Source organism: Balaenoptera acutorostrata, chromosome 8 (assembly GCF_949987535.1).
Source record: "Balaenoptera acutorostrata chromosome 8, mBalAcu1.1, whole genome shotgun sequence".
Taxonomy (NCBI): Eukaryota; Metazoa; Chordata; class Mammalia; order Artiodactyla; family Balaenopteridae; genus Balaenoptera; species Balaenoptera acutorostrata.
The window spans coordinates 65,983,081-66,009,337 of NC_080071.1; the positions used below are offsets into that span (position 1 = coordinate 65,983,081).

Genomic DNA, 26,257 nt, shown 5'->3' on the forward strand with positions numbered 1-26,257 from the left:
CTTCCAGGAACAAAACAAAAACAGAAAACTTCTTATCAAGATGCTCTGGGTTTCCTTTTGCTAGTGTTTGTTAGGGATCTGGAATTATAATCATCTGCCAGTAATAATTTTATAGATTCTAGTTGATTGTCTACAAATAAAATATCGCTGGCTCTGCTTTGTGAGTTCTGGATTTGACATGACACTGACAATACCGCATGGGACAGGCACTATACACACATGGAAATCAGAAAAAGTACTGAATGCCCTGGACTCGAACTACTGACTCAGTATGTGCCTCACTTGGCTCAGTAATAAATTCACCTGCACCAAACCCGTATCAAAAGTCACTAAATCTCTCATCTATATAATATATATTATTTATATACACACCCACAACACATACACACTATACATACAGTTTGTAACAACATGAAGTAATATTGTCTTCAAATGATGTACCACAGACTGAAATAAATCCTGTAATTGTCATCAAGCTGCTAGAAGCGTTTGAGAGTTCTGAGCCAGGTTACTTAGTTACTTTCATCCTGCCTACCCTTCATTCACCCTGCTTTAATGTCTTGGTAGTTTTTTCTTTCAAAACCACCCTCCTCAACCCAGGCGTATTTCTTTCCCAGGATCACTTGATTGGACTTTGGAGGCAAGAAAGGGCATGCAGGGGGAGCAGGAAATCCTCAGCCACTGTACCTCACACCTGCCTAGATTTGTGATGTTCTCTGTCCTGTTGGCCACATTCGGTGTTAGAAAGCAGTTATTCAAAGCTTTGTCCCTCCTACCCGCCTTGGTCTTTCTGTAGAGCACAAAAGTGAAAGAAGCCTCTTTAGCAGGGGTAGCAGTTCATTAAAATATACAACTACATTTCCTAGCTCTGGGGTTCCCATTCTGTACTTGAGACTGCAGGTCACGGATGCTGTTATTAAGGTGCGGTGTGGGATCCATGAGGTTTTCTCCTGGCAGCCGGTGTCAGGATTAGTGCAGCCCTAGCCCAGGAGGAAACGGCCTAATGAATACCAACTTGGAAACAGTGGTGTCAGCACGTTATTTAAGCTTGTACATTGCTCACAATTACACACAACACACACACAGGCTTATCACTGGAAACGACTACGAGAAAACAGGACAAAGGTTTGCAAGGATAAACCAATAAGGCACCAAGAATACTTATTTTCAGCCAATTTAGACAACTTCAAAGTGTGAGGTTAATAATATAAATTAAAATGACTTCCTAAGTCTTATCAACTGATTTACTGAGAGGTTACATATTAGTTCCTTCTAAATCTTTACCCCCTAATCTGTGATGGGAGACGTTGCTTACAATTGAACCATGAAAGGGACAGCCCAAAAGCTGTACATGTGAAACTAAACTGGGCCTTAAATCCTCACTAAAATCACAGAGCTGGCTGTGAAGAAGCTGCTAAACCACCCCACAACCTTCCATTTTATAATTGTTTTCACGAGTATGGATCGTTTGCCTAATAAAAATAAAAATCAGAAGAAAACAGCATATGAGATGGAAATAGGGGGCGACCATAAATAGATGGGCTTCTCTGCCCTGGGTAGCGGGAGGGGTGGCTGAGGTAAGACTTGAGGGAAGCAGGTGGGCTTCATCTTTGAGGGAAGGGAGGGGGAGAGCAGCGGTGAGAACAGAGGCTGAAAACAGAGGCAGCTCTGAGAGTTGGCCTGGACCTAGACCTCCAAATGCATTACCTGTATTGCCTCTCCTTGGCTTAGTATCCTTTGTCTTAACTGTCTTTTTTTTTTTTTTTTAAAGTAAATTGGTTGTTCGTTTTAGGTTTGGTATGTTGCCAAAATGAAAAATAGTTGTTTTAACAGGAAGAATTAAATCACTTCAACCACATCATCCCACAACTTTTAGATACATTCTGCATCATCTTTACACTCCTCCACAAAAAAAAAAAAAAAAAAAAAAAAGGAAGAGGAAAAACCCAAATTAGGCACAATGACCTAAGGCAGCAGAATAATCTATGTACTTTCTGGGAAGACATGTTAACTGAGGGAAGAGGTCAAGGTGATCAGAAAAGTTCCTCATTTGAAAAACAAGAGAGGAACTGGCCCTCAGGCAGGGGATCTATTTCAAGGTTCTAAGAAGCATCTGAACAAGTAGAGGGATTAGATGTGCAAAAAGTTCTGTAGCTCTGTGGACAAGGTTTTGTCGAATATACTGAAATTTTGATTCAGAGGATGAGTGTGTAAGAGCAGTGCATTTTTATAAACGTGAATAGCTTCTGAAAGTCCATGAAAACTATAACACCAGGCTTCTTTCCACCAGCAAAGTGCTTAAATACACTATGGAAACTATACACTTGTTTACTTAATATCCATAATGTAAAAACTGACCTGGGCTTAAATCTGACTTTTCCAACTTTGGTATAAATGATGCGCAAATCCCTACACTTGTTGTTTTTCTAGGGAGACATCCTCAAATTTTAATTGTTTTTGCCATTTTAGCTTCTTAAATTTAGTCCCCACTCAGTCCTGGTCACTGGTATTCTGCTGGCCAATGCACTGTCACCCCCTTCCCCAGTAATGGCCTCACACTCTTCTTGAATGAATGGTTAAATAGATTAGGAAAGCAAACAGAATTTTTAACAGTAAAGTATGTATGCGTGGTGTGTGTACGTGTGTATTCATCAATACATAGGCTTTCATATATAAATGAGGGAATGGTTCAACAGATTAGAAAAGCAAACAGAATTCTCTAACAGTAAAGTGTGTGCTCATCACTATATAGGCTTTCTCAGAAGCGGAGGAAGAGAAAAATATATTGAGGTGGGGGGGGGGGGGACAGCTTTCCTTTTGCTACACTGATCCATGTTTTAAAAGCTTATGCAAGGGTGTTATGGGTCTCATTTGTTTTCAGAGGCCGCAGAGAGCAGTGTCTCGATGCTTTTGGAATATCTGGCTGTAATCTAGTCCAAAGTCCAGGGACACTTATTTTCCCCCATCGCTGCCAGTGTTTGTTCACAGGTAGCCAGCCTCCCTCCCCCCGGTTCAAGCACCTCCTTCAAGGGTGGGTGTGGTTTCTAATCACAGCTCTCCAGGAGAGGAGGAATAAGAAAAGCAAAAAGACTGTTTAACATGATAAAAGAGGTGGGTTGGGGGTGGAGCAGATAAGAGAGGTGTTGGAAATTTACTTAATTACAGGAGGTATATCCATTTTAGTCCTTAAATGTAAAAAGGAGCCCTCTTCAGCACTATCGCTAAGTCCTTCCAGAAGAAGGAAGTGGGTTTATTTTTACCAAAATTTTAACACAAGTTTAAAAAAGTGGGATCACCGAAGCCTATTAAGAACCACCCACTCCTCCGGCACAAAGCTGCCATCTTAACAGTCTAGAATTCAAGTTCAACCGATCACCATCCCTTAGGTTCGCACTCTTCCAAATATTTATTCCGGACACTGCAATGCTACCTCTAACTTATTCAAGCAAAGCTGGCACTGTTAAGAATGAGAATGATTACAAGTACTACAGAGAAGAAACCGAAGCTTGCTAAACGAAGCTAGGACGGACACATTAGAATCTCTAAACATTGCCTAACCTTGTCACTTTCCGGAGGCCCTAACCACATTATGCTCCCCTGCTCCTTGGTGTGACTTAGGGTGTCCCCTAACTTAGGAACTATAAACAGGGACAAGCAGCTCACCTTAAAGCATCTTGGACACTTTAAGCAGTGGAAGGAGAAACAACCTGGGAAAGCACACGGAACAACTTCCCAGTCACAGCAACTTTCACTGTTCACATTATGTTTAAAGACACAAGTATAGGAAATATATTTTCCCAATTTAGACCACACAGTTCAAAGACACCTGAACCAAGTGGACCTTCATTATAATGCCAACTTTAGGATTGTAAAGCCCCCAAAGCAAAGGTAAATTTTGTTGCCAAAATGCAACAAAGTTAAAAATTAAGAAAACTACATATAAATTAAAAACAGGGTTCCTCTTGAAAAGGCAGTAAGATAGAACAGACGTGAGCTGAGCCCCTTTGAGAAGTCCTGGGACAGGTACTCGCCTTGAAACGGTCCCTTTCCCCTCTCTCCAAGTTGCCCCGGGAGGGGGCATCAGCACCAAGAAGGTAAACGGAAGTGACCTTGGCAAAGCTACCAAACAAAACAACCTCCCTCCCTCAACTGCCGGCCCCGGTCCCGGTCCCTCGGCCTCGGCCTCCTCCTACACGTGCGACAAGGACACCTGCTTGTGGTAGGCGGCGGCGGCGGGGCCCGGCGGCGCGGTCCTGCCCGTGAGCGCTGCGCTCGCCTCGGCGTAGTCCCCGGCGGCCGTGGCGCCGCCGCTCTTGTGGCCCCGCCGCGGGCGGCAGCAGCAGCGGCTGGTGAAGCGCCGCCACGACTCCACAGTCTTGCCGGACCAAATCCAAACGCCCGACGTGATGCCCACCACAAGGCACATGAAGTACTTGAGCATGAGCACCCAGTACTCGGGCTTGGCGCGCGGCTGGCCGGAGTCCGGGCCGGGGCACGCGCAGGTGAGCGCAGCCTCCCAGCTCTCGCGATAGTGCTGTTCGTACAGGTAGCAGGCCACCACGATGCTGGCTGGCACAGTGTAGAGCAGCGTGAAGATGCCGATGCGGATCATGAGCTTCTCCAGCTTGTCCGTCTTGGTGCCGCCCTGCTTGATGACGCTGCGGATGCGGAAGAGCGACACGAAGCCCGCCAGGAGGAAGAGCGTGCCCACCAGCAGGTAGAACACCAGCGGGCCCAGCACGAAGCCGCGCAGCGAGTTCAGGTTCTGGTTCCCCACGTAGCAGATGCCGGCCACCGGGTCCCCGTCCACGGAGCTCAGTGCCAGCGCAGTGATGGACTTGACACTGGGGATGAGCCACGCGGCCAGGTGGAAGTACTGCGCATAGCCCGCAATGGCCTCGTTGCCCCACTTCATGCCAGCCGCCAAGAACCAGGTGAGCGACAGGATGACCCACCAGATGGAGCTGGCCATGCCAAAGAAGTAGACCAGCAGGAAGACGACAGTGCACAGCGCAGGGCCCGTTGTCTCGTAGTGGATGTGGCTGTGCTCGCGGCTGCAGGCGACGCTGGCATGGCCCACGACCAGGCGCACCAGGAAGCCCAGAGACACGCACAGGTAGCAGGCTGACAGGAAGATGATGGGGCGCTCAGGGTAGCGGAAGCGTTCCATGTCTATTAAGAAGGTGGCCACCGTGGTGGAGGTGGAGATGAAGCACAGTACAGACCACAGGCCGATCCAGAAGGTGGCGAACGTGCGCTCGTCGGGGCTGAAGGACGGCTGGTAGCAGGGCACCGCGCAGTTGGGTACCTGGCCCGTCCTCACCTTGTTGTAAAGCGGGTGCGACTCCTTGAGGATGGGCACGAAGGGCTCGCGGCACTTGCACACCGACGGGCCCCCGGCGGCGCAGTCGCTCCCCGAGGCCGGCGACCCCGGCAGGCCTGAGAGGGTGGGCTTGGCCGGGAAGGGCCTGGGGGGGCGCCGTGGTGGCCTCGCTGCGGTTGTAATCCATGCACAGGACCTCGGCGTCGTGGCCCAGCACCGGGAGGCGGTCGCGGCTCATGCGTTCCGGCCAGGCAAAGCCATACTGGCGCATGAGCGGCGAGCAGCCGGCCTTGGCGCGCTCGCACACCGAGCGGCAGGGCGGCAGCGGCTTGTGGTAGTCGGGCAGGCAGATGGGCGTGTACATGGAGCACAGGAAGAAACGCAGGTCCGGCGAGCAGTGGATCTCCACCAGCGGCCAGAACTGGTGCACCTCCAGACCCGCCTCGTCCTGCGTGTCGTGGTTGAACCGGTTGGGCATGTGCGTCAGGTTGTAGCCGATGCCGCGGCACATGGGCACTGTGATTTCCTGGCACACCGGGGCCTTGGAGGCGGCCGCCGCCCGGCCCGCCAGCTGCGCTAGGAGCAGCAGCAGCAGCGAAGGCGGCGCGGACGGGTCAGGCCGAGCCATAGCCCCCTCCCTCCCCTCGTCTCCCGCAGCCCGCGCGGGGCCAGCTCAGGCAGGGGAAACCGGGATCCAGGCTTCCCTCTCCGCCGACTTGTGTGGCGCCGGGACTAGCAACCTGTTGGTTTCTTTGTCTTCTAAAGAAATCCGTCCAAAGATAAACTGTTTCGGGAGGGCGCTGCCTCCGCAGGGAGCGCTCAGCTCTTCGCTGGATAGGGCTGGGGAAGGACGGTTAGGGCTCCGATTCCAAGGAAAGGACTCTTTAAAAAAGAAGGTGGGGGAGAAGAATTGCAACCACTCCCAATTAGAGGGGCGTCAACGGCACAATCCCCGCAAGCGGTCTCCAAAACTCTAAGTTAACCTCTCTCCCTCCCCTCCCCTCCACCTTCAGGAACCAAACTACAGACTCCCCGCCCCTCACCCCGCCTCCCTTCTCGCAGGGCCTGCCAGCCTGCACCCCAAGGTCAGAGCGCTCAGTTCCCCGGAAAAGGGCAGAGGACCGGGAAAAGAACGGGGAGAAGGGGAAGGCGCGTGCTCTCACCTCTGAGGATCCTGAGAGAAGCAGATAGTCCGTAGGCAGCCTGGGCCCTCCGTCTCTGGGACACTTCGCTCAGAAACGCGACTCAGAGACAGGCTGGCATCGGGAAAGTTTGGCGATAGGCTGGGTACCCGAGGAGGCAGCACATGGCAGCAGGTGGGGGCGTCTCAGAGAGGGGGTCGCCCCCTGAACGAGGTCGCCGCAGACCGGTCATTCGCCCTCACCTCCTCCGGGGCCCCCCGCATGATCCGGGCGGGGCAGGACGGGGGGCAGGCCGTGCGTTCCACCAGGGTCCGGGAGCCGGACGAAGGGCGAGCGCGCCTGGCAGCACCTGGGCAAGAGGAAGGCGGTGTGCGGCGACCGGGGGATCCCGCCGCCTCACAGCACGGCGAGCAGCCAGCGCTGGCCCCGCCGGGACTGCATGGTGCGCGCCCGCCGCCGCGTCCCGCCCGCCGCTCTTCTCCTCCCCTGCAGGGGGATCCGCGCTCCAGCGGACTCCTGGGGGCGGTGGCGGTTCTCCCGGGACGCGCCGGGCTCCGCTCCTCCCCCGCGCTCTAGCACCCTTTGGCCCACCTCCGGCGGGTATTGAACTGCGCGCGGCGGCGGCGGCGGCGGCGCTGGCCGCAGTGGAGTCACGGCCTCGGGCTGACTGGCCTCTCCCGCCCAGCCTGGGTCACCTGCTTCTAATGCCCGCCGGGAGGCTCCGCCCCGGCCCCGCCCCTTCGCGCTGGGGCTCGGTTGGTGGGCCGCCCCGCCACGCTCTCCGCGCGTCCCCGCCCACTGCCCCGCGGGCTCAGCCTCTCCCCAGGCGCCCTCCGGCCCCGCCTGGAGCTGGCAGCCGAGGAGCGTGGGCCAATCGCCGGCCGGGAAGCTATGGGGGGCGGGGCGAATGCTAATCACGCCTTCTTGAGACCCCGGGCGGGAAACCCTAGCTAGAAGTCCCTCCTGAGTTCTCTGCTGGCGTCCACTGGTGCGGGGCTCACTTCCCCGTAATGTTCTAGCTTATGAACCCTAGCTTCCAGGGCACCTACCGGGTCTCCTATCTGCAGCTAAGCATCCTTAGAGTCCAGCGCTTGTTTAAAAGAACTGCTCAAAGAATCATTCTTAACCGTGGCACCTGTCTCCTCTCTGCGCTGCCCTCACCAGGTGAGCTCAAATTGAGAGAAGTACAAATGCTTACTGAGCCCCTACTGTGTGTCAGACGGCGCGTTAATCGTTCTCATCTTAATACAGGATGTCTCAGATCCTTACAACAATTCTTATAGGTGAAGAAACAGAGTTTAGAAGCATACCAAGGGAACCGAGCTAATGATAGTTCCCCCAAGAAAGCCGCAACCTAGATAATCTTGTTCAGCGCGGTATTCCGACCGCCTAGCACAGAGTAGGCTCTCAAATGGCAAACCCGGGATTCGAACCGAGATAGTTGGGACGCGACAGCCACAGTTTTTACCACCTCCTCCCCACTCCCCCCATATGCGACCGGTTATCTCCCAGGCTTTAACCTTTACTTTTGCATTTCGTAACAAAATCTTACTGCTGCGACAAGAAAGTGATTTTCTTTCTGTCTTTGGAAGACTCCAGACATGTTAGTCCTTTATCAGTTTATCGGGTTAAAAATCCAGGCAGTTCGAAGTCGCCCGCAGAGAAAAGCAACACTGGCTCCGGGCTCTGTGATGGGCAGGGGCCGCCCCCCCCCCCGGGGGGCTACCCGCTGCTTAGCTGCGCACCCGCGCGCCGCCGGGGATCCGGGGCGCACGGAGCTGCGGGAGCCCGCGCGAAGACCTGCTGGGCGCCTCGACCACTGGGACGCACTGTGGCGCTCTCCAGATGGGTTATTATGCTGCAAGTTTAAAATGTCCTAAAAATGCCTCTTTTCTACATGTTCTAATTAGGTTGGAAGACTGAGGTGTTTAACATTCTTGAAATTCATTCACAAGCTTACAAAGAGGGTTTGAATTGTTTCCCGCTCCCCCCACCCCTTCCTTCTACTGGAAGAAGGCGGAAAAAAGGCAGGAGGGCCTGAGTTCTTGAGGGACTCAGGACTGCACTTTAGGGCTGAGTCGTTCTTGTGTCCTGGATCCCACTTACACAGACTGGGAGACAAAATTGCAGAATAGCCCTCTTCCTCCTGCTTATCAACAAGACTTTGTGAGAAATAATGAGGAATACGTGTATTAATCCCAGCCTCAAAGTTAAAAGAAATAAATATAAATCTCTTCACAAACATTAAAACCGCTACTAAATATGTTTAAAATGTACTTTACCTCTTTCATTCCCTGGGATTCTACAGGTGCTTATATTTTTTTGGTTTTTTTGGAACTACTTGGCACTCAGTGTCGGCAAACATCCCAGGGTTGAAAGTAGTGGGAGTTGAAAAGCTATGGAATAGCAATCAAAAAGAAAGGGAAACCCTCAGTGGAAAGTATGCACAGATTGTGAACATGCCAAGAGAGGCTGCCTCATTCTGTGGCCTGTATGCAACATGTGTAGGCTAATAATAAAAATTATTTGAAGTTGGAGAATGTTAATCACTCATGCTGGAATTTAACCAGAATACATGTGTTATTTCACTTGGTTCTGACTCAAAGGATGTTATCTCCTAGTCTGTAAACCTCTCCCTTCTTAATCAACAGGGAGATGTTATTTTTGCTTGGAGATCTCTAATAATAGTAGTAATAAGAGCGGGAAAACTTGGCCAAAAGAAACGTCTTTTGCATTGTATAGCTTTTTGTATCATTTGAATTTTTGCTTTTCTGCATATAGTATTTCACTTTAAAGGCAGTTTAAAATATGCTGTTTAACATGTATTAGGCAGGGTGCTACATAATTCATTTCAGTTAGCGCATTTGATCCTCACAACAATCAGATGGAACTGGCATCATAATGGCTTCCTTGAAGTTACATATTTAGTCCATGGAAAGGACACAAATCACCATTTTCTTCTGAGTCATAGTTATTGTTTAACAAACTGGAAAACACTGAATTATTTTTAAAGATGCAATTTTTAAGCAACTAGAACATTGCCAGGCATTCTTAGCTATTAATTCACTCATCTATCCTTCCATCTAGCCATCCATCCATCCATCCATCCAAAAACACCAAATTTCTGACTTGAAGACACTACTGTTATATTAAACGTGTTGCTACAAAGTGGAATTCATGAGGTTCAACTTAAATTATTGTCCAAGGTGTACTTATTAATTGATGAAAATACGGAGGATCATGCCAAACATTCCATCTAGTAAGACTGTGACATTTTGAAAGTTTTGAAGTATTGGTTTTGGATTTTGTAATCAGAGAATAGTTATTGCATTTCTAATCTTACTATACTTGTACTGATTATACATATTGAGACACTTGAGAGTTCAATGCTATAGGAATGACTGGACAGGTAGCCTCTGTATACTCTTCAGTATCTTGATAATCAAGCCTGGAACAGTGTGCTGCCCATAGATGCCTTTGGTAAATATTTGTGAAATAAATGGATGAATAAATGGCAACTGAGATTAACTTTTTAAACTTTAGCAAGTGGCATTGAATCCTTGGATAAAGCTTACCTTACGAGCTATATATATCTCTGAGGTTGACCATACCCTGTTAAATGCAGCATGAGTCCAAACCTTGGCTCTTCCTTTACTAGCTGCCACTTTGGACAAGTCACACAACAGCTCCAGGTCCTCTTTCCTCATCTGTAAAGTGGAGTTACCCCTCATAGGGTTGTAGTGAGGGGTAAATGAATTTATATGGTGAAGAGCTTAAAACCACCTCTAGCACCTCGTAACTCTATTTAAGTCTGTTGTTAGTTTCTACTGGGTTCATGCTATTTTTCTGTTTTCCCACTCTATTTTCTTTTGTGTATCACTTTAATAATGGGAAAAAAGTTACATTTTTTAGATGTACAGGCATACCTCAGAGATATTGTGGGTTTGCTTCCAGACCACTGCAATAAAGGAAATATCACAATAAAGTGAGTCACATGGATTTTTTGGTTTTCCAGTAATGTCTATAAAACTTATGTTTACACTATTCTTCAGTCTATTAAGTGTGCAATAGCATTCTGTCTTTAAAAAAAGTACATATTTTAATTTAAAAATACTTTATTTCTAAAAAATGCTAACCATCATCTGACAACTCAGGGTTGTCACAAACCTTCAATTTGTGAAAAAGCAAAGTCTGCAAAGCGCAATCAAATGAGGTATGCCTGTACTTTACGTCTGAGCACACTCCCAGCTGTCACCAGCTATCTCTAGCATTTAGATATTAGCTAGATTTTATGCCAAAGCGGGGATCATTTCACTTGCCCTGGATCAAAGTGCGTACACCTGACATCAGCAACCAGCCCGCAAGTGTGCGAGTGTGCACAGGGCTGGCACAGGACAGACACCCACAAGCCAACTTGAAATCCCTCACAGGTATTTCCAGACTAGCTTTTTCCATGTCCTAGAGCATTTCTGATAACTCCTCTTCTCATCAGATCAGACACCTCTAGATGAGAAACCCAGACACTAATCAGAGGATTAACATGATGAGTCATTTATCCAGGTTCATAATAAGAATGCCTTGTTCACATTATAAGTGGAATCATTCAACTGTAATCTTTAGTCCTCTCCCCTCCTCCACTGTGGTGGCGATTATAGAAAAGTAAGAGCTTCTTTCTTCTTTCCCAGAGGCGATGGAAGCGCTAATCTTTCCCACTCTCAGCAATGGCTCTCAGCTGCACATTACAATCACCTGGGGAGCCTTAAGATATACTGATGCTTGGGCCCTACTGAATCAGAATCTCTGGTTGACGGACCCAGACATTGTTTCTTGGTTTCGTTTTATTTGTTTGTTTTTGTTGCCGTTTTGTTTTTAGCTCTCCAGGTGATCCTGATTTTCAGCTAGGGTCGAGAGCCACTGACACAGATGGTTTTGTTATTTCCTCAGCACAGCCCCAAACTTGGGCCTAGCTGGATCTTCTGCAGAAAAGGGTTAATCACATCATGATGTAAAATGGAACACCTCGGGAGAAAGTATAGAGAAGTACGTTCTAGTCTAACTGCATGTGAGTCTGTTTGGGCTGAAGGAAAGTGTATGTATATGAAGTAAAAAATATGTAACAGAATTGTGGTACAGGGCTGGCACAGTCAACAGCAATGGTGGCCGTAACAGTAACTGATGGGTATTGGGCATTTCCAATGTGCATGCAGTGTGCTAAGCATTTTACATATATAATCTCTTTTACCCCCAAGAATCCTGTGAGGTTGATATTATCAACCCCATTTTATAGATTAAGAATCTGAGGTTCAGAAAGTAACTTGCTACACAACGGCACACACCTTCCAACTTGGGTTTTCCTCGCTCCAAAGGCTATGCTGCCATTGATTGCAGGCCTCGTTGTAGGCCCAGCAGCAGAGGGTCCTGAAAACCACCAGATGGTGACTCTTGAGATAAGCACCTTCCCTTGTTCCTTATCATCCTTTTCCTGGGGACCAGGTCAAATTTTCAATTCTGGTGTGGCCTCTTGTGTGGGGGACTAAAGTACGGAAAAGCTGAGGGCTCTGGATTCATCTAGAATCCAGTATAAGTCTAGAGCCACTTGTTCTTTGGGCTTTGCAGACCAGGCATGAGGTGGGGCACCCTTTAGACTAGATTTCAGGACCTGTCTGGTATCTTGGCAGAGGGAGCTTCAGTTCGGTAAATATTGATGCTGCACATGCTGTGAGCCAAACACTGGTGCCAGGGGTGCAAAGATGAAGAGGCATGGGCTTACCAGGCAGGACGTGGTGGGAGCACAGAGGAAGCACCTGGCCCAACCTGGTGGCTCAGGGAAGACCCAGGCTGTGCCTGGAAGGCTGAATATGAACTAGGTGATCTATGAGTCAGGGCTTAGTACAGGAAGAAACCACTCTAGGTGTTTCAAACAGAGAAATATTTAATACTGAGAATCAAACAGAGGCTTACAAAATTGATGAGCTGGAGGGGCTGAAGTCAGGGGGGTACCCCTGGGCTATTGAGTTCATGGGCCTACCACAGTAGCTATGTTCCAGAAGTTGGGATGGTGCTGCAGCAAGGGCTCTTCACACCCATGAAACTGGTGACTAGACACTGAAACAGGACATTGAGTCCAACAGCATTAAATGCCTCTTAACATTATTGCTCAAACCTTGCTGGCCAACAGCAACAGCAACAGAATGATGCCTTCTCCTTGCATCTGCCTCCAAATCTTACACAAGTGCACCTGATTGACTGAACTTATTTCAGATCAAGACCCTAGCTGCAAGGGAGTCTGGAAAAAGTAGTTTTGCAGTTCGCCATCTCTTCAAGCAAATTACTAGAAGGATAGAATGGACGCTGGAGAGGCAATCACTAGTATCCACTATAGGTAAGGAAACGGAGAAGGACTTCCTAGACAGAGGAATCAGCACAAGTAACGGGCACAAGGCCATGAAAGAGCACGATTCAAGTGGTGAACAGCTGGGCATGGCTATGCTATCAGAAGCATCTGAATCAAGGTTTTTACCTGAAAGTGCACTCCCGTCTAATCAACGTATTTTTGATTAATTAGATTCGTATGTACACTGTACACATGACACTCTTTCCTATTGATACAGCGCTTGATTTATTCAACTGACTACTAGTGCAGAGGAGAAAGGAAAGGAGCAAAAAGCATGAAAAAGAATAAATAAAATTGTTAGGTAATAGTCATCCACAAAGAAAACAGAACATTAACCTTCCCCAAGCCTAATGTTGCAAACACTGTTGATTATGTGCCGAGGAGTCATCTCCCCTTTTTCCTTCCGAACAAAACCCCCGTTATTTGTTTTGTTCTGTTTTGTTGGGGAATCCACCCTTTTCTGCATAGCCCTGTGCTTCAGGAGAGGCAGGAGCTTCAGGTCAAGCCCCAAGGAGTAACACGTGATTAGTCTAACTGCTCGTGTTTCTCCCCTTCTTCTTATCAGCGTTTAGGTTACATACATGCATGGGACACAGTTCTAGCCAATAAGGCGTGGTGTGGGGGCCAGTGTGAGGTAAGTCTGTCAGGGGCTTATGGGAAAGATCTTACTCCAAAGGAGAAGTAGTCCTCTCCCCTGCTGGGTATTGTTTTGTCTGCCTGTGATGCCTACCACTGTGGGCACCATCTTGCAACCACAAAGGAGCTAAGTTGACCCAGTGAAGAAGGATGGCATTGAGGCTGCCTGAACTGTTGGCCTCCAGACTTGTTGTTATGTGATACGATACGCTGCTTATTTTTTAATACATTTGAGTCCCTGTTTTCTTTCACTTGCAACCAAGGACATTGTAACTACTACATGCAGTCTGTACACTTAGGATGAGATCTGCCCACTTAAACTTGGCTAATGAAGTCTCTGGAGGAGATTTAAGGAGAACAATTTATTCCCTTTTTTTTTCCACCAGAAAAATTGTTGTTTATCCTTCAAGAGCATTCAAGACCCACTCAAATGTCATTTCTGTCAAGCTGAGTGCTTTGTTATTGCCTGTAGTCCCACAGCCCTCCCACTACTTCTCTATTACAGCACTTTACTCATATACTCTTTCAGCAAATATTTATTGGGTGCCTATTTTGGGCTTGGTAGTGTTTTAGGCACAGGGGTTACAGTAGGAAACTAAATGCATGGAGATTCCAATCTAGTAGAAGACAGACAATGAATGAAAAAATTTTAATGTGATGACTCTTATCAAAGGGAAAAAAAAAGAATTCTTGTAAAAGAGGGGGAAATAACTACCTTGAAATTTATTTTATTGTACTGTGATTCTCTGTTCATATGTCAGTTTTTTCCACTAGATTGTGTGTTCTTGTAACCTCACATCACCCACCACTTCCCTGGGGGATTGCATTTTCCAAAGATGGCTGCGAAAACCTCTCCCATCCCACAGGTTTTTCTGCAATGTGATCTTGCCATTCCCCATAGGGGAGGGATGTAGGAGGTCCTAAGTCTCCTCCTCTTGAATCTCAGTGGGCTTGTGACGGTTTTGACCCATGGACTGTGTTGGAAGTGATGCTCTAAAACTTCCATGGATAGATCATAAAAGGCCGTGTAGTTTCTACCTGGGTCTCTTGGGACACTTGTTTTTTGGAAGTGCTTTTTCTTGGGACACTCCCTCTTGACACCTACATATAGATGCTCCACTTGACAGTCCCAGCTGAGTGAGCCTTCAAGTCATCCCAGGTTAGGTAAAGAAGCTTCCAGATGATTCCAGCCCCCAACCTCAAGTCATTCCTAGTTGTTCAAGTCTTCCCAACTGAGGCCCCAGATGTCATGAATCAGAGACAAGCCATCCCTGCTGTGCCCTCTCCAAATTCCTGATCCACCGTATCCATGTGCATAATAAAATGCCTGTTGGTTCACACCACTACTTTGGAGTGGTTTGTTACACAGCAGCAATGACTGGAACCCCCCAGATCTGCCTTTCTGTGAAATTTTAATCCAGTAGACAACTTTTTTTCTTTTCACCTGACCCAGTTGGTGATCAACTTACGCACTGAAGCTTGAGAACTTTCATCCATCTTACTTTCATCCCATTGAGTGTCGCTGTTGATGATATGCATGTGAAATGTCTAATCTTTTAAAACACAAATCTTCACCATTGATCTTAATATCCTGCTGCAGTGAGTTCCCCAGTTCAATTGTGTGTAGTGGGAAAAAAGTGCCTCCTTTTATCCATTTTAAACATGCTTCCTTTTCATCTCATCTTGTCCTCTTGCTCTTCCCCAAGTAAAGTGATTTCCATTTTGTGGGCACCTAGACACAGAGAACTGAGTTGAGACAATAATCTTTCTTTGGTTACCCAGAAGGCCTCGGGCGTGCTGCGACGGGGAGCAGTGGATTTTAGCTGGTGACTTAAAGGTGGTGGAACACTGTATTCTAATTAGTCACAAGTTTAGTTCCAAGCTGTCAAAAAATAGTCTAGATTCTGCAAGACCCAGTAGGTGTCCTCTTGTGGTGCTGGGAAGTAGAGCACAGTAGAGAGGGAAGAGCATTGGCCAGTACATAGGCAATCCGGATTCAAGTCTCATCTTGTGAGCCAGCTGTGTGCCCTTGGGCATAACACTTAGCCTCTCTGGACCTCATTCTCCTCAACTATAGAGTGAAGAGATTCAACCAGAGGGTTCTGGAGCACCCTTTTGCCTCTAACTTTGTATGAATTCTCTGTATTTGCCAGTCATTTTGAAACATCTACTACATAAATCCACGGGAAGAAAAAGTTTGTATTCTAAACAGTTTGCCATTTTAGCTTCAAAGTGGAGTTGGAGAGAACCACCACTCCTCCCTAAAAAATTTTCTAGTTTTTAGAAAACTAATGTTATCATGTTCCAAAAACACAATCCAAATTAGGCTTCAATTACCAAAAATATATCCTGCTGTGACTGTTAAGTGACAGGTCTTGCAACCTGAGTCCTTTTAGTTTGGGGGTGCACCCCAGGGCTCCCATCAGCCTTGCTTTCATGAGCCTCTCAATTCTCACGGTGCCATTGCTCGATGTTTGCATGGGGACAACTCCATTCTAAGTGATGAGAGTGAATGGATGGGGTGAACTGCTGCTGCATATGGCCACCTTGGGGAGGAGAAAGAATATTGTCCCAGTGAGCAGTGCAGTAGGAACTATTCAAGTGAATCTCTAGAAATCTGAAAGCTCTTCCCAATTCTTTCTCTCCCTACAGAAGAAAAAAGGCAGTTACCATGTGGGACTTGGGGAAAGCATTCAGTCTCACTCCACCTGGACTCATTTCACTAATTTTCTGGTCTGCTTAATATTTCTTCAACAGTTGTGATTCTTAGAACTTCGTGGGCTCTAACCCACTTCTTAAGCTCTGCATCCTGTTTTGTCTTACTGAATTTTCTCTTTCCAATCCCAGGGGGGTGGGGGAAATGCTTCTCATCTCTGATTTTAAAATTCATTACAGAATCTCCACTATTGAAGTGCTACCATGCATTGAGAGGACAGATTGCTTTCACTGTTGGCTTAACAAACTCTATCAATAGCAACAAGTAGCATGACGAGGTTCTACTCAACAGAAACTTACTTGTAAGGTTAAGAAAACCCCTGCGGTCCTTAGACAAAACTTCAGAACAGCAGTAAAAGTAATAAAAAATATATCTAGTGTTTAGAAGAGCTTTTTGAAAATATTCTAAAGAAGAACCCTCCCACCCACACTTTCCTTAATAAGATATCTCATATGTGATCACACATATCCACTTCCTTATCATCAGTATCATATGCGAGGATGTTTTGACGTTTTTGTTAAGGCTTTCAAGGAAGGCTTGAAAACAACACAGCAGCATCTATAATGCATAATACTGTCAGTTGTATCAATGGGAAAACTGAAGATCATGTAGGATGAATCACTTGGTTATTATTTGCTTATTTAAGTTATTTGGGTAAAACAAGTCAGAAGTGTCGCTTGTTTCTCAGAGCGGTGCTACCCCTGCGAGGCTGCCTTCGTGTGCTCAGTGACTCCTTGATTGTAGCTAAAAGGGGGACCCAGGGTTCCACACACCACATTCTGTTCCCCCTTCTGTCATTCCTGCTCACACTCTAGTGGGGGGATGAGTTTGAAGGCTTGTTGTCTTCAAAACCCTTCTGTCTATGTGGGCTATGCTGCATCATTGCTTGTTGCCCAAAGGCGCCCTGCAAAGATAATTTACTGCCTAAGAAAGTGGTATATACAGAACTGGTCAAGCCATGGGTTGCACTTTTTACAAAATTAATAAACAATTTTTTAAAGCAGTTTTAGGTTTACAGAAGATTGAGCAGATAGGGCTTCCCTGGTGGTGCAGTGGTTAACAATCCTCCTGCCAATGCAGGGGACACAGGTTTGATCCCTGGTCTGGGAAGATCCCACATGCCACAGAGCAACTAAGCCCATGTGCCACAACTACTGAGCTTGCGCTCTAGAGCCCATGAGCCACAACTACTGAGCCCGCGTGCCACAACTACTGAAGCCTGTGCGCCTAGAGCCTGTGCTCCACAACAAGAGAAGCCACCACAATGAGAAGCCTGTGCACCATAACAAAGAGTGGCCCCGCTCACCACAACTAGAGAAAGCCCGCGTGCAGCAACGAAGACCCAACACAGCCAAAACTAAAGAAATAAAGAAATAAAGTAAAATAAAATTAAAAAAAGAAAATTGAGCAGATAGTACAGAGAGTTTCCATATATCCTCTCCTTTTCCCACTCACAGTTTCTCCTTAGTGCGGTTCTTAGTTCTCTCTTAGTTCTCTTGCCTTAGTGCAGTTACAATTTATTACAATTGATGAACCAATATTCATATACCATTACTAACTAAAGTCCATAGTTTGCATTAGGATTCGTTCTTTGTGTTATACAGTTCCATAGGTTTTGACAAATAATGTCATGTATCCATCAATACGGTATCCTACAGAATAGTTTCACTGCCTTAAATATCTCCTGTGTTTCACCTAATCATCACTTCCTCACCCCGCCTTGACCCTTGACCCCTGACTATCACATCTTTTTACTTTCTTTCCCAGAATGTCATCTAGTTGGAGTCATTCAGTATGCAGCCTTTTCAGATTGGCTTCTTTTATTTAGCAATATGCACTTAAGGTTCCTTCGTGTCTTTTCATGGCTTGATAACTCATTTCTTTTTTTTTTTTAATATCCTCTTTTTTTTAGAAGAAATTACAAATAACAAAACATTAGCAAAATGAGTAGAAAGTACAGCGACTTCTCATATACTCCCCCTGCCCTCACACATGCACAGCCTTCCCCATCATCAACATCCCACACCAGAGTGGTACATTTGTTACAATAAATGGACCTACATTGACACATCGTTATCACCAATGACCGTGGATTGTATTAGGGTCCGCTGTTGGTACTGTATTCTATGGGTTGTTTTTTTTTGTAATTAATTAATTTATTTATTTATGGCTGTGTTGGGTCTTCGTTTCTGTGCGAGGGCTTTCTCTAGTTGTGGCAAGCGGGGGCCACGCTTCATCGCGGTGCGCGGGCCTCTCACTATCGCGGCCTCTCTTGTTGCGGAGCACAGGCTCCAGACGCGCGGGCTCAGTAATTGTGGCTCACGGGCCCAGTTGCTCCGTGGCATGTGGCATCTTCCCAGACCAGGGCTCGAACCCGTGTCCCCTGCATTAGCAGGCAGATTCTCAACCACTGCGCCACCAGGGAAGCCCTGGGTTTCTTTTTTGCTTCTTCTGTTTTTTTGTTTTTTTTTTTTTTTTTTACAAAACAGCAGCAGGAAAGAAAAATGCAGGAGGCAGATGAGCCAGGCACCGGGGTTCAGATCAGAAGGGAGCAGGGAGACCAAGCTGTTACTGCAGGCTGGCCCGGGGACTCTGTCCCAGCATCCTGGGAGCACGGCAACAAGCCCTAGAAGGAGCAGAGAGTGGGTGAGGAGACGGCTGTCCCAGCTCGGTGGCGGCACCGCTCCTTGGGCGGCCACCCTGGCGGTCAGCCAGGTTGGGAGCACTTGAGGCTCCTGTGTTTGGAGGCCTGGTCTCCAAAGCACGGACCCACAGGGGCCAGGCAGAGGGAGGAGGGAGGAAGGGCCGGCACAGAAGGGCTGTGAGTTCTATCTGGGTCCCCCGGGACCACGGGGCCCAGGTGGGCAGGGGCAGTCAGGACGCTTCCCTGCCTGTCAGACAATCAGCTTCTTCAGGAAGGCCTCCAGCTGGTCCTCATCCTTGATGCCCACAAACTTGTCCACCACATCCCCATTCTTGATGGCCAGCACGGTGGGCACAGCTGATACCTCATACTCTATGGCGAGGTCTGTGTGGTCATCAATACCCGCCTTGGCCGTCACCACCTTTCCATGCTGCTTGGCCACCACCTTCTCTAACCTTGGCCCCAGGATCTTGCAGCGACCACATCGCTGTGCATGGAAATCCACAACCACTGGTGTCTCACTGCTGACAACTCAGTCTTGAAAGTCTGGTCCATCCTGGATGTTAAAAGGTCATTGTACAGACTCTGGTGGTGTATATTGACTGGGCTTGGCTGGGTGTTACTGTCAGGTTATTAGGACTGCGCTGTGGGGTCTGCAGGGCCCTGGAGGCAAGGGGCGCCCACTGACTCTGAGAGGGCTTCCTGCAGGTTATGGAGGCCAGGAACCTCCCCAGGAGAAGTCGCTAAGCCATCTCCCTGCAGCGAGAGCAGAGGGGTGCACAGCGCGGCCCTCCCCACCGGTCAAGGGCACTTCTGTTCCCTATTCATTTCTTTACTCACTGCCTGCCATCCAGCTTGCACACATCCCCAGTCACCCAGTTGCCGCAGCCAATGGTATTTGTAGCTTTCCTGCCCCACGGACAACACTGGACAATTGCGAATGGAGCATCTACTGGCCAGGTACTGTGCTAGGTGCTCTGCTCCAGAAATGAGAAGCAGATGTGATCCCTACCCTCATGGGACTCACGTGATCAGTCATTCCTAATTAATACTCAGGTCCCTTGATTGCCACTGCTCCCTTTGGCAGGTTTACTTAAATGCCACTTAAATCTCCCTATGTTTGAAGACCTCTTCTTTCCTTCCCTTCCTTCTCTTCCTTCCTTCTTGCTTTCCTTCTTCCCCTCCTTCCTTCCTTCTTTCCTTCCTTCCTTTCTTCCTTTCCTTATTATACATGTCTTCTCAAGGCAATCACTTCTATACCTACAGCTTCAATTACTTTGTGTATACTCTAATGACAACACAATTTTAAATGTTGTTTTCATTTACCAGTTTTTTTTTTTTTTGGTTTATTCCTAGGTATTTTATTCTTTTTGTTGCAATGGTAAATGGGAGTGTTTCCATAATTTCTCTTTCAGATTTTTCATCATTAGTGTATAGGAATGCAAGAGATTTCTGTGCATTCATTTTGTATCCTGCAACGTTACCATATTCATTAATTAGCTCTAGCAGTTTTCTGTTGGCAGTTTTAGGATTCTCTATGTATAGCATCATGTCTTCCGCAAACAGTGACAGTTTTACTTCTTCTTTTCCAATTTGTATTCCTTTTATTTCTTTTTCTTCTCTGATTGCCGTGGCTAGGACTTCCAGAACTATGTTGAATAATAGTGGTGAGAGTGGACATCCTTGTCTCATTCCTGATCTTAGAGGAAATGCTTTCAGTTTTTCACCATTGAGAATGATGTTTGCTGTGGGTTTGTCATATATGGCCTTTATTATGTTGAGGTAGGTTCCCTCTATGCCCACTTTCTGGAGAGTTTTTATCAGAAATGGGTGTTGAATTTTGTCAAAAGCTTTTTCTGCATCTATTGAGATGATCATATGGTTTTTATTCTTCAATTTGTTAATATGGTGTATCACATTGATTGATTTGCGTATATTGAAGAATCCTTGCATCCCTGGGATAAATCCCACTTGATCGTGGTGTATGATCCTTTTAATGTGTTGTTGGATTCTGTTTGCTAGTATTTTGTTGAGGATTTTTGCATCTATATTCATCAGTGATATTGGTCTGTAATTTTCTTTTTTTGTAGTGTCTTTGTCTGGTTTTGGTATCAGGGTGATGGTGGCCTCATAGAACGAGTTTGGGAGTGTTCCTTCCTCTGCAATTTTTTGGAAGAGTTTGAGAAGGATAGGTGTTAGCTCTTCTCTAAATGTTTGATAGAATTCACCTGTGAAGCCATCTGGTCCTGGACTTTTGTTTGCTGGACGATTTTTAATCACAGTTTCAATTTCATTACTTGTGATTGGTCTGTTCATATTTTCTGTTTCTTCCTGGTTCAGTCTTGGAAGGTTATACCTTTCTAAAAATGTGTCCATTTCTTCCAAGTTGTCCATTTTATTGGCATAAAGTTGCTTGTAGTAGTCTCTTAGGATGCTTTGTATTTCTGCGGTGTCTGTTGTAACTTCTCCTTTTTCATTTCTGATTTTATTGATTTGAGTCCTCTCCCTCTTTTTCTTGATGAGTCTGGCTAATGGTTTATCAATTTTGTTTATCTTCTCAAAGAACCAGCTTTTAGTTTTATTGATCTTTGCTATTGTTTTCTTTGTTTCTATTTCATTTATTTCTGCTCTGATCTTTATGATTTCTTTCCTTCTGCTAACTTTGGGTTTTGTTTGTTCTTCTTTCTCTAGTTTCTTTAGGTGTAAGGTTAGATTGTTTACTTGAGATTGTTCTTGTTTCTTTAGGTAGGCTTGTATAGCTATAAACTTCCCTCTTAGAACTGCTTTCGCTGCATCCCATAGGCTTTGGGTCGTCGTGTTTTTATTGTCATTTGTCTCTAGGTATTTTTTAATTTCCTCTTTGATTTCTTCAGTGATCTCTTGGTTATTTAGTAACGTATTGTTTAGCCTCCATGTGTTTGTCTTTTTTACGTTTTTTTCCCTGTAATTCATTTCTAATCTCATAGCGTTGTGGTCAGAAAAGATGCTTGATATGATTTCAATTTTTTAAAATTTACTGAGGCTTGATTTGTGACCCAAATTGTGATCTATCCTGGAGAATGTTCCGTGCGCACTTGAGAAGAACGTGTAATCTGCTGTTTTTGGATGGAATGTCCTATATATATCAATTAAATCTATCTGGTCTATTGTGTCATTTAAAGCTTCTGTTTCCTTATTTATTTTCATTTTGGATGATTTGTCCATTGGTGTAAGTGAGGTGTTGAAGTCCCCCACTATGGTTGTGTTACTGTCAATTTCCTCTTTTATAGCTGTTAGCAGTTGCCTTATGTATCGAGGTGATCCTGTGTTGGGTGCATATATATTTATAATTGTTATATCTTCTTCTTGGATTGATCCCTTGATCATTATGTAGTGTCCTTCCTTGTCTCTTGTAACATTCTTTATTTTAAAGTCTATTTTATTTGATATGAGTATAGCTACTCCAGCTTTCTTTTGATTTCCATTTGCATGGAATATCTTTTTCCATCCCCTCACTTTCAGTCTGTATGTGTCCCTAGGTCTAAAGTGGGTCTCTTGTAGACAGCATATATATGGGTCTTGTTTTTGTATCCATTCAGCCAGTCTATGTCTTTTGGTTGGGGCATTTAATCCATTCACGTTGAAGGTAATTATCGATATGTATGTTCCTATGACCATTTTCTTAATTGTTTTGGGTTTGTTTCTGTAGGTCCTTTTCTTCTCTTGTGTTTCCCACTTAGAGAAGTTCCTTTAGTATTTGTTGTAGAGCTGGTTTGGTGGTGCTGAATTCTCTTAGCTTTTGCTTGTCTCTAAAGCTTTTGATTTCTCCATCAAATCTAAATGAGATCCTTGCCGGGTAGAGTAATCTTGGTTGTAGGTTCTTCCCTTTCATCACTTTAAGTATATCATGCCACTCCCTTCTGGCTTGCAGAGTTTCTGCTGAGAAATCAGCTGTTAACCTTATGGGAGTTCCCTTGTATGTTATTTGTCATTTTTTCCCATGCTGCTTTCAATAATTTTTCTTTGTCTTTAATTTTTGCCACTTTGATTACTATGTGTCTCGGCGTGTTTCTCCTTGGGTTTATCCTGTATGGGACTCTCTGCGCTTCCTGGACTTGGGTGGCTATTTCCTTTCCCATGTTAGGGAAGTTTTCGACTATAATCTCTTCAAATATTTTCTCTGGTCCTTTCTCTCTCTCTTCTCCTTCTGGGACCCCTATAATGCGAATGTTGTTGCGTTTAATGTTGTCCCAGAGGTCTCTTAGGCTGTCTTCATTTCTTTGCATTCTTTTTTCTTTAGTCTGTTCCGCAGCAGTGAATTCCACCATTCTGTCTTCCAGGTCACTTATCCGTTCTTCTGCCTCAGTTATTCTGCTATTGATTCCTTCTAGTGTAGTTTTCATTTCAGTTATTGTATTGGTCATCTCTGTTTGTTTGTTCTTTAATTCTTCTAGGTCTTTGTTAATCATTTCTTGCATCTTCTCAATCTTTGCCTCCATTCTTATTCCGAGGTCCTGGATCATCTTCACTATCATTATTCTGAATTCTTTCTCTGGAAGGTTGCCTATCTCCATTTCATTTAGTTGTTTTTCTGGGGTTTTTTTCTTGTTCCTTCATCTGGTACATAGCCCTCTGCCTTTTCATCTTGTCTATCTTTCTCTAACTGTGTTTCTTGGTCCACAGGCTGCAGGATTGTAGTTTTTCTTGCTTCAGCTGTCTGCCCTCTGGTGGTTGAGGCTATCTAAGAGGCTTGATGGGAGGCTCTGGTGGTGGGTAGAGCTCTCATTTACCAGTTTTATTTTACATAGGATGCCTCATTTACTAAAACCATAGATTCCAAGTTGCTCCATGAAAAATGTGATATTCTTAGCTGTCAACATTAGGGAATTTCCCCAATCACATTTTTAAATTGATTTAATGTGTTATTTTTGAAAACATAAGTTGGGATATCACAAAATGGACTTAGCCTGCAGAGGCTTACTTTCAACCAGAGAGCTCCATTTCCATGTTCCGCTTAACAGAACCCAAAATGATCTTCCTTCCCAAACCTCTTCCTTTTCCTGCACTATCTAAGAAAAAGTAACCACACTCTACATAGTTCCCTAAGCCAGAACCCTAGCAGCCATTTTTGCTTCTCTTTTCCCCTTCCCGCTCCATATCTAGTCCCTGAGCACTTCTGTTCTACCTCCCAAATGACCTCAGATCCTTTCCCTCCACTCCAATCTCTGCCACTGCCTTTAGTTTGAACCCTCACTCCTCTCTTAGATGAATATAAAGTCTCTGAATGGGTTTTGTTGCTTCCATCAGTCCTACTTATTCTCAAGCGTGACCTCACTACAAACCACCTGATAGTGACTCCTTAACTTCACAACATTCAATGGCTCTCATGTTTCTGGGAAGAAAACCAAGCTCTTTACCCCAGCATCTACTTGGGGTTAATAGATCTAGGTTTGAGTTTCAGGTTTAAGTACTTTGCAGCAGTGTGACCTCAGACTATTGGGCTTTCTAAGCCTTTGTTTTCTCACCGTGCCTGAGGTCACTGAGGGCAGGACTATTTTTCACACACGGGTGCCTGGCATGTAGGAGGGACTAATCAATGTTGAATGAAGGGAAAGTATTTTAAAATCCACATCAAAAAATTGTTCCTCCTTAAAAAAAGAAAATCCTGATACACTATGCCACTTCCAACCAAATTTGACCTCTACCTTTATTTTCTGATGATCACAATAAGGTGCCTTTGGGGATCCACACAATCAGGGATCAAATCCTGGCCACACCCCTGAGCAATCATGTGACCTTGGGAACGTTACTTAGCTTCTGTAAAATCTGTAAAATGAAGGTTTCTGAGGATTTTGTTCCCGAGGGTTAAATGAGTACCTCACTTGGAACGGGGGCGGGCGCATAGTGTTTGCCAAATGTTAACTATCCTTATCATCTTCATCAAATCAAGACCGTGGTACTTCACTTTGTGACTCTCAAGTTTGTATGAGAAAATCGTGCTTTATGCGTTGTTGTTGGCTAAAGTAGGGAAACCTGGAAACTCCTGCCGTGGAAGAGAGAAACAGGCGAGAAAAGCGAGTTGCTGAATCCCAGCGCCTCAGAGGTGGGAGGGAGGAGTTCGGTACCTAATTTACTGATGAGGAAGTGGAGGGGTGACGTGTCCTCGAGTCTCATTCAAGACACAGCCACGGTTTCATCTTTAAGAAATTCATGGAAAAGACTCTGACAAGTACAGGTTTCTGGTAACTGACTGTACTGCTGAACTGAATGAATAAGCAGAACTGAATTTTCAGAACTCTAATGAAAAACTGATGAACTCATAAAAGTGCTAACAAAAGATCAAGATGAAAAAGAAAATTAATTACATGGGACTGAGTGAACTGATGAGGATGAGTATAATTTTTGTGACTTTCTGTCTGAGTTAAAAAAAGAAAAAATCCAACAAGGACTCAGAGGCAAAGAATATACAAATCAATTTTCACTGCAAAGTAAAGGAGCTGTTACAGTGGAGGATTACTGGACTGAATGTCAATATTATGACATAGTATGAGTGTGTTTCATGTTTGGTAATTGCAATCATTATTGCTTTTGTTGTGGTCATCCATGTACAATGCTTGGTGTCAGTCTATTTATCTCTTGTAAAAATAAAATATAGTGTGTGTGTGTGTGTGTGTGAAAAAAAAAAAAAAAAAAAAAGACACAGCCACAGCTCTTTATTGAGAGTAGGACCAGGGCCCCGGGGGTTGCTATGGTTAAACTGTAGGCGGAAACTAACACTCTTTGGAAGGCAAGACAGGAGGAGCATTCAGTTATAAACAACGGTCAAAAATTGGGGTGAAACTAAGTTCGTCGAGCAATACATCAAATGAGTCAACTGTCGACCCGGTGAAACCGAGTTGCTAACTGAACTGGCATTTTACGAACAGGGGCTTTCTACAGAGCCCACTGACTCAGGACGGCTTCGATTAACAAACTCCCGCGGCGCTTCCCGCAGGACCGGAAAGCTCGGAGCCGGAGAGATGAATGGAAACCAGAGTAGGGGGGCGGGGCAGCCGCGGGCGGGGGCGGGGCATTGTGATTCACATGCCTGCGCTCTGAGGAGGGCGCGTGGAGGGAACTCTGCTCGTGATTGGTCCGTGGTAACTAGGTAACCGAAGGACACATTCCGGTAGGCAAGGGCCGGCCGGGCTAGCTACTTTCATTCAGGAGGCGGGCGGCGGAAGGAGGAGGAGCTTCGGCTGCGCTCTCTCCCTGCATTGGCTGCGCGTCTCAGCGCTTGTCTGGGTCCCACCCCTTTTAAAGAAGCCGGTCTGGTCACCGCCCTCACAGACTAGTTGGCTCCGGGGAGGGGAAGGCGGCGGCAGCGGGGGTGCTGCCGCCCCTGCCCGGGGCCCGGCGGCTGGGCGGACAGCGGGGGTGCTGC

The 26,257-nt window shown here is 46.0% G+C and overlaps 1 protein-coding gene and 2 pseudogenes across 1 annotated transcript in view; 1 reads left to right on the forward strand and 2 right to left on the reverse strand.

Annotated features, from left to right (window-relative positions):
• Positions 1-3,106: 3,106 nt before the first annotated feature.
• On the reverse strand, positions 3,107-7,148 carry LOC130708746 (frizzled-5-like; annotated as a pseudogene).
• A 324-nt stretch (positions 7,149-7,472) lies between these two features.
• Positions 7,473-26,257, forward strand: part of LOC130708764 (cyclin-Y-like protein 1) — a 55,520-nt gene continuing 36,735 nt past the window's right edge. The window contains exon 1 of the mRNA XM_057551969.1: positions 7,473-7,629. Coding sequence (XP_057407952.1) covers positions 7,488-7,629 — 142 coding nt within the window. The 5' untranslated portion in view covers positions 7,473-7,487. The remainder of the gene's footprint in view (positions 7,630-26,257) is intronic.
• LOC130708765 (thioredoxin, mitochondrial-like) lies at positions 19,106-19,622 on the reverse strand (annotated as a pseudogene).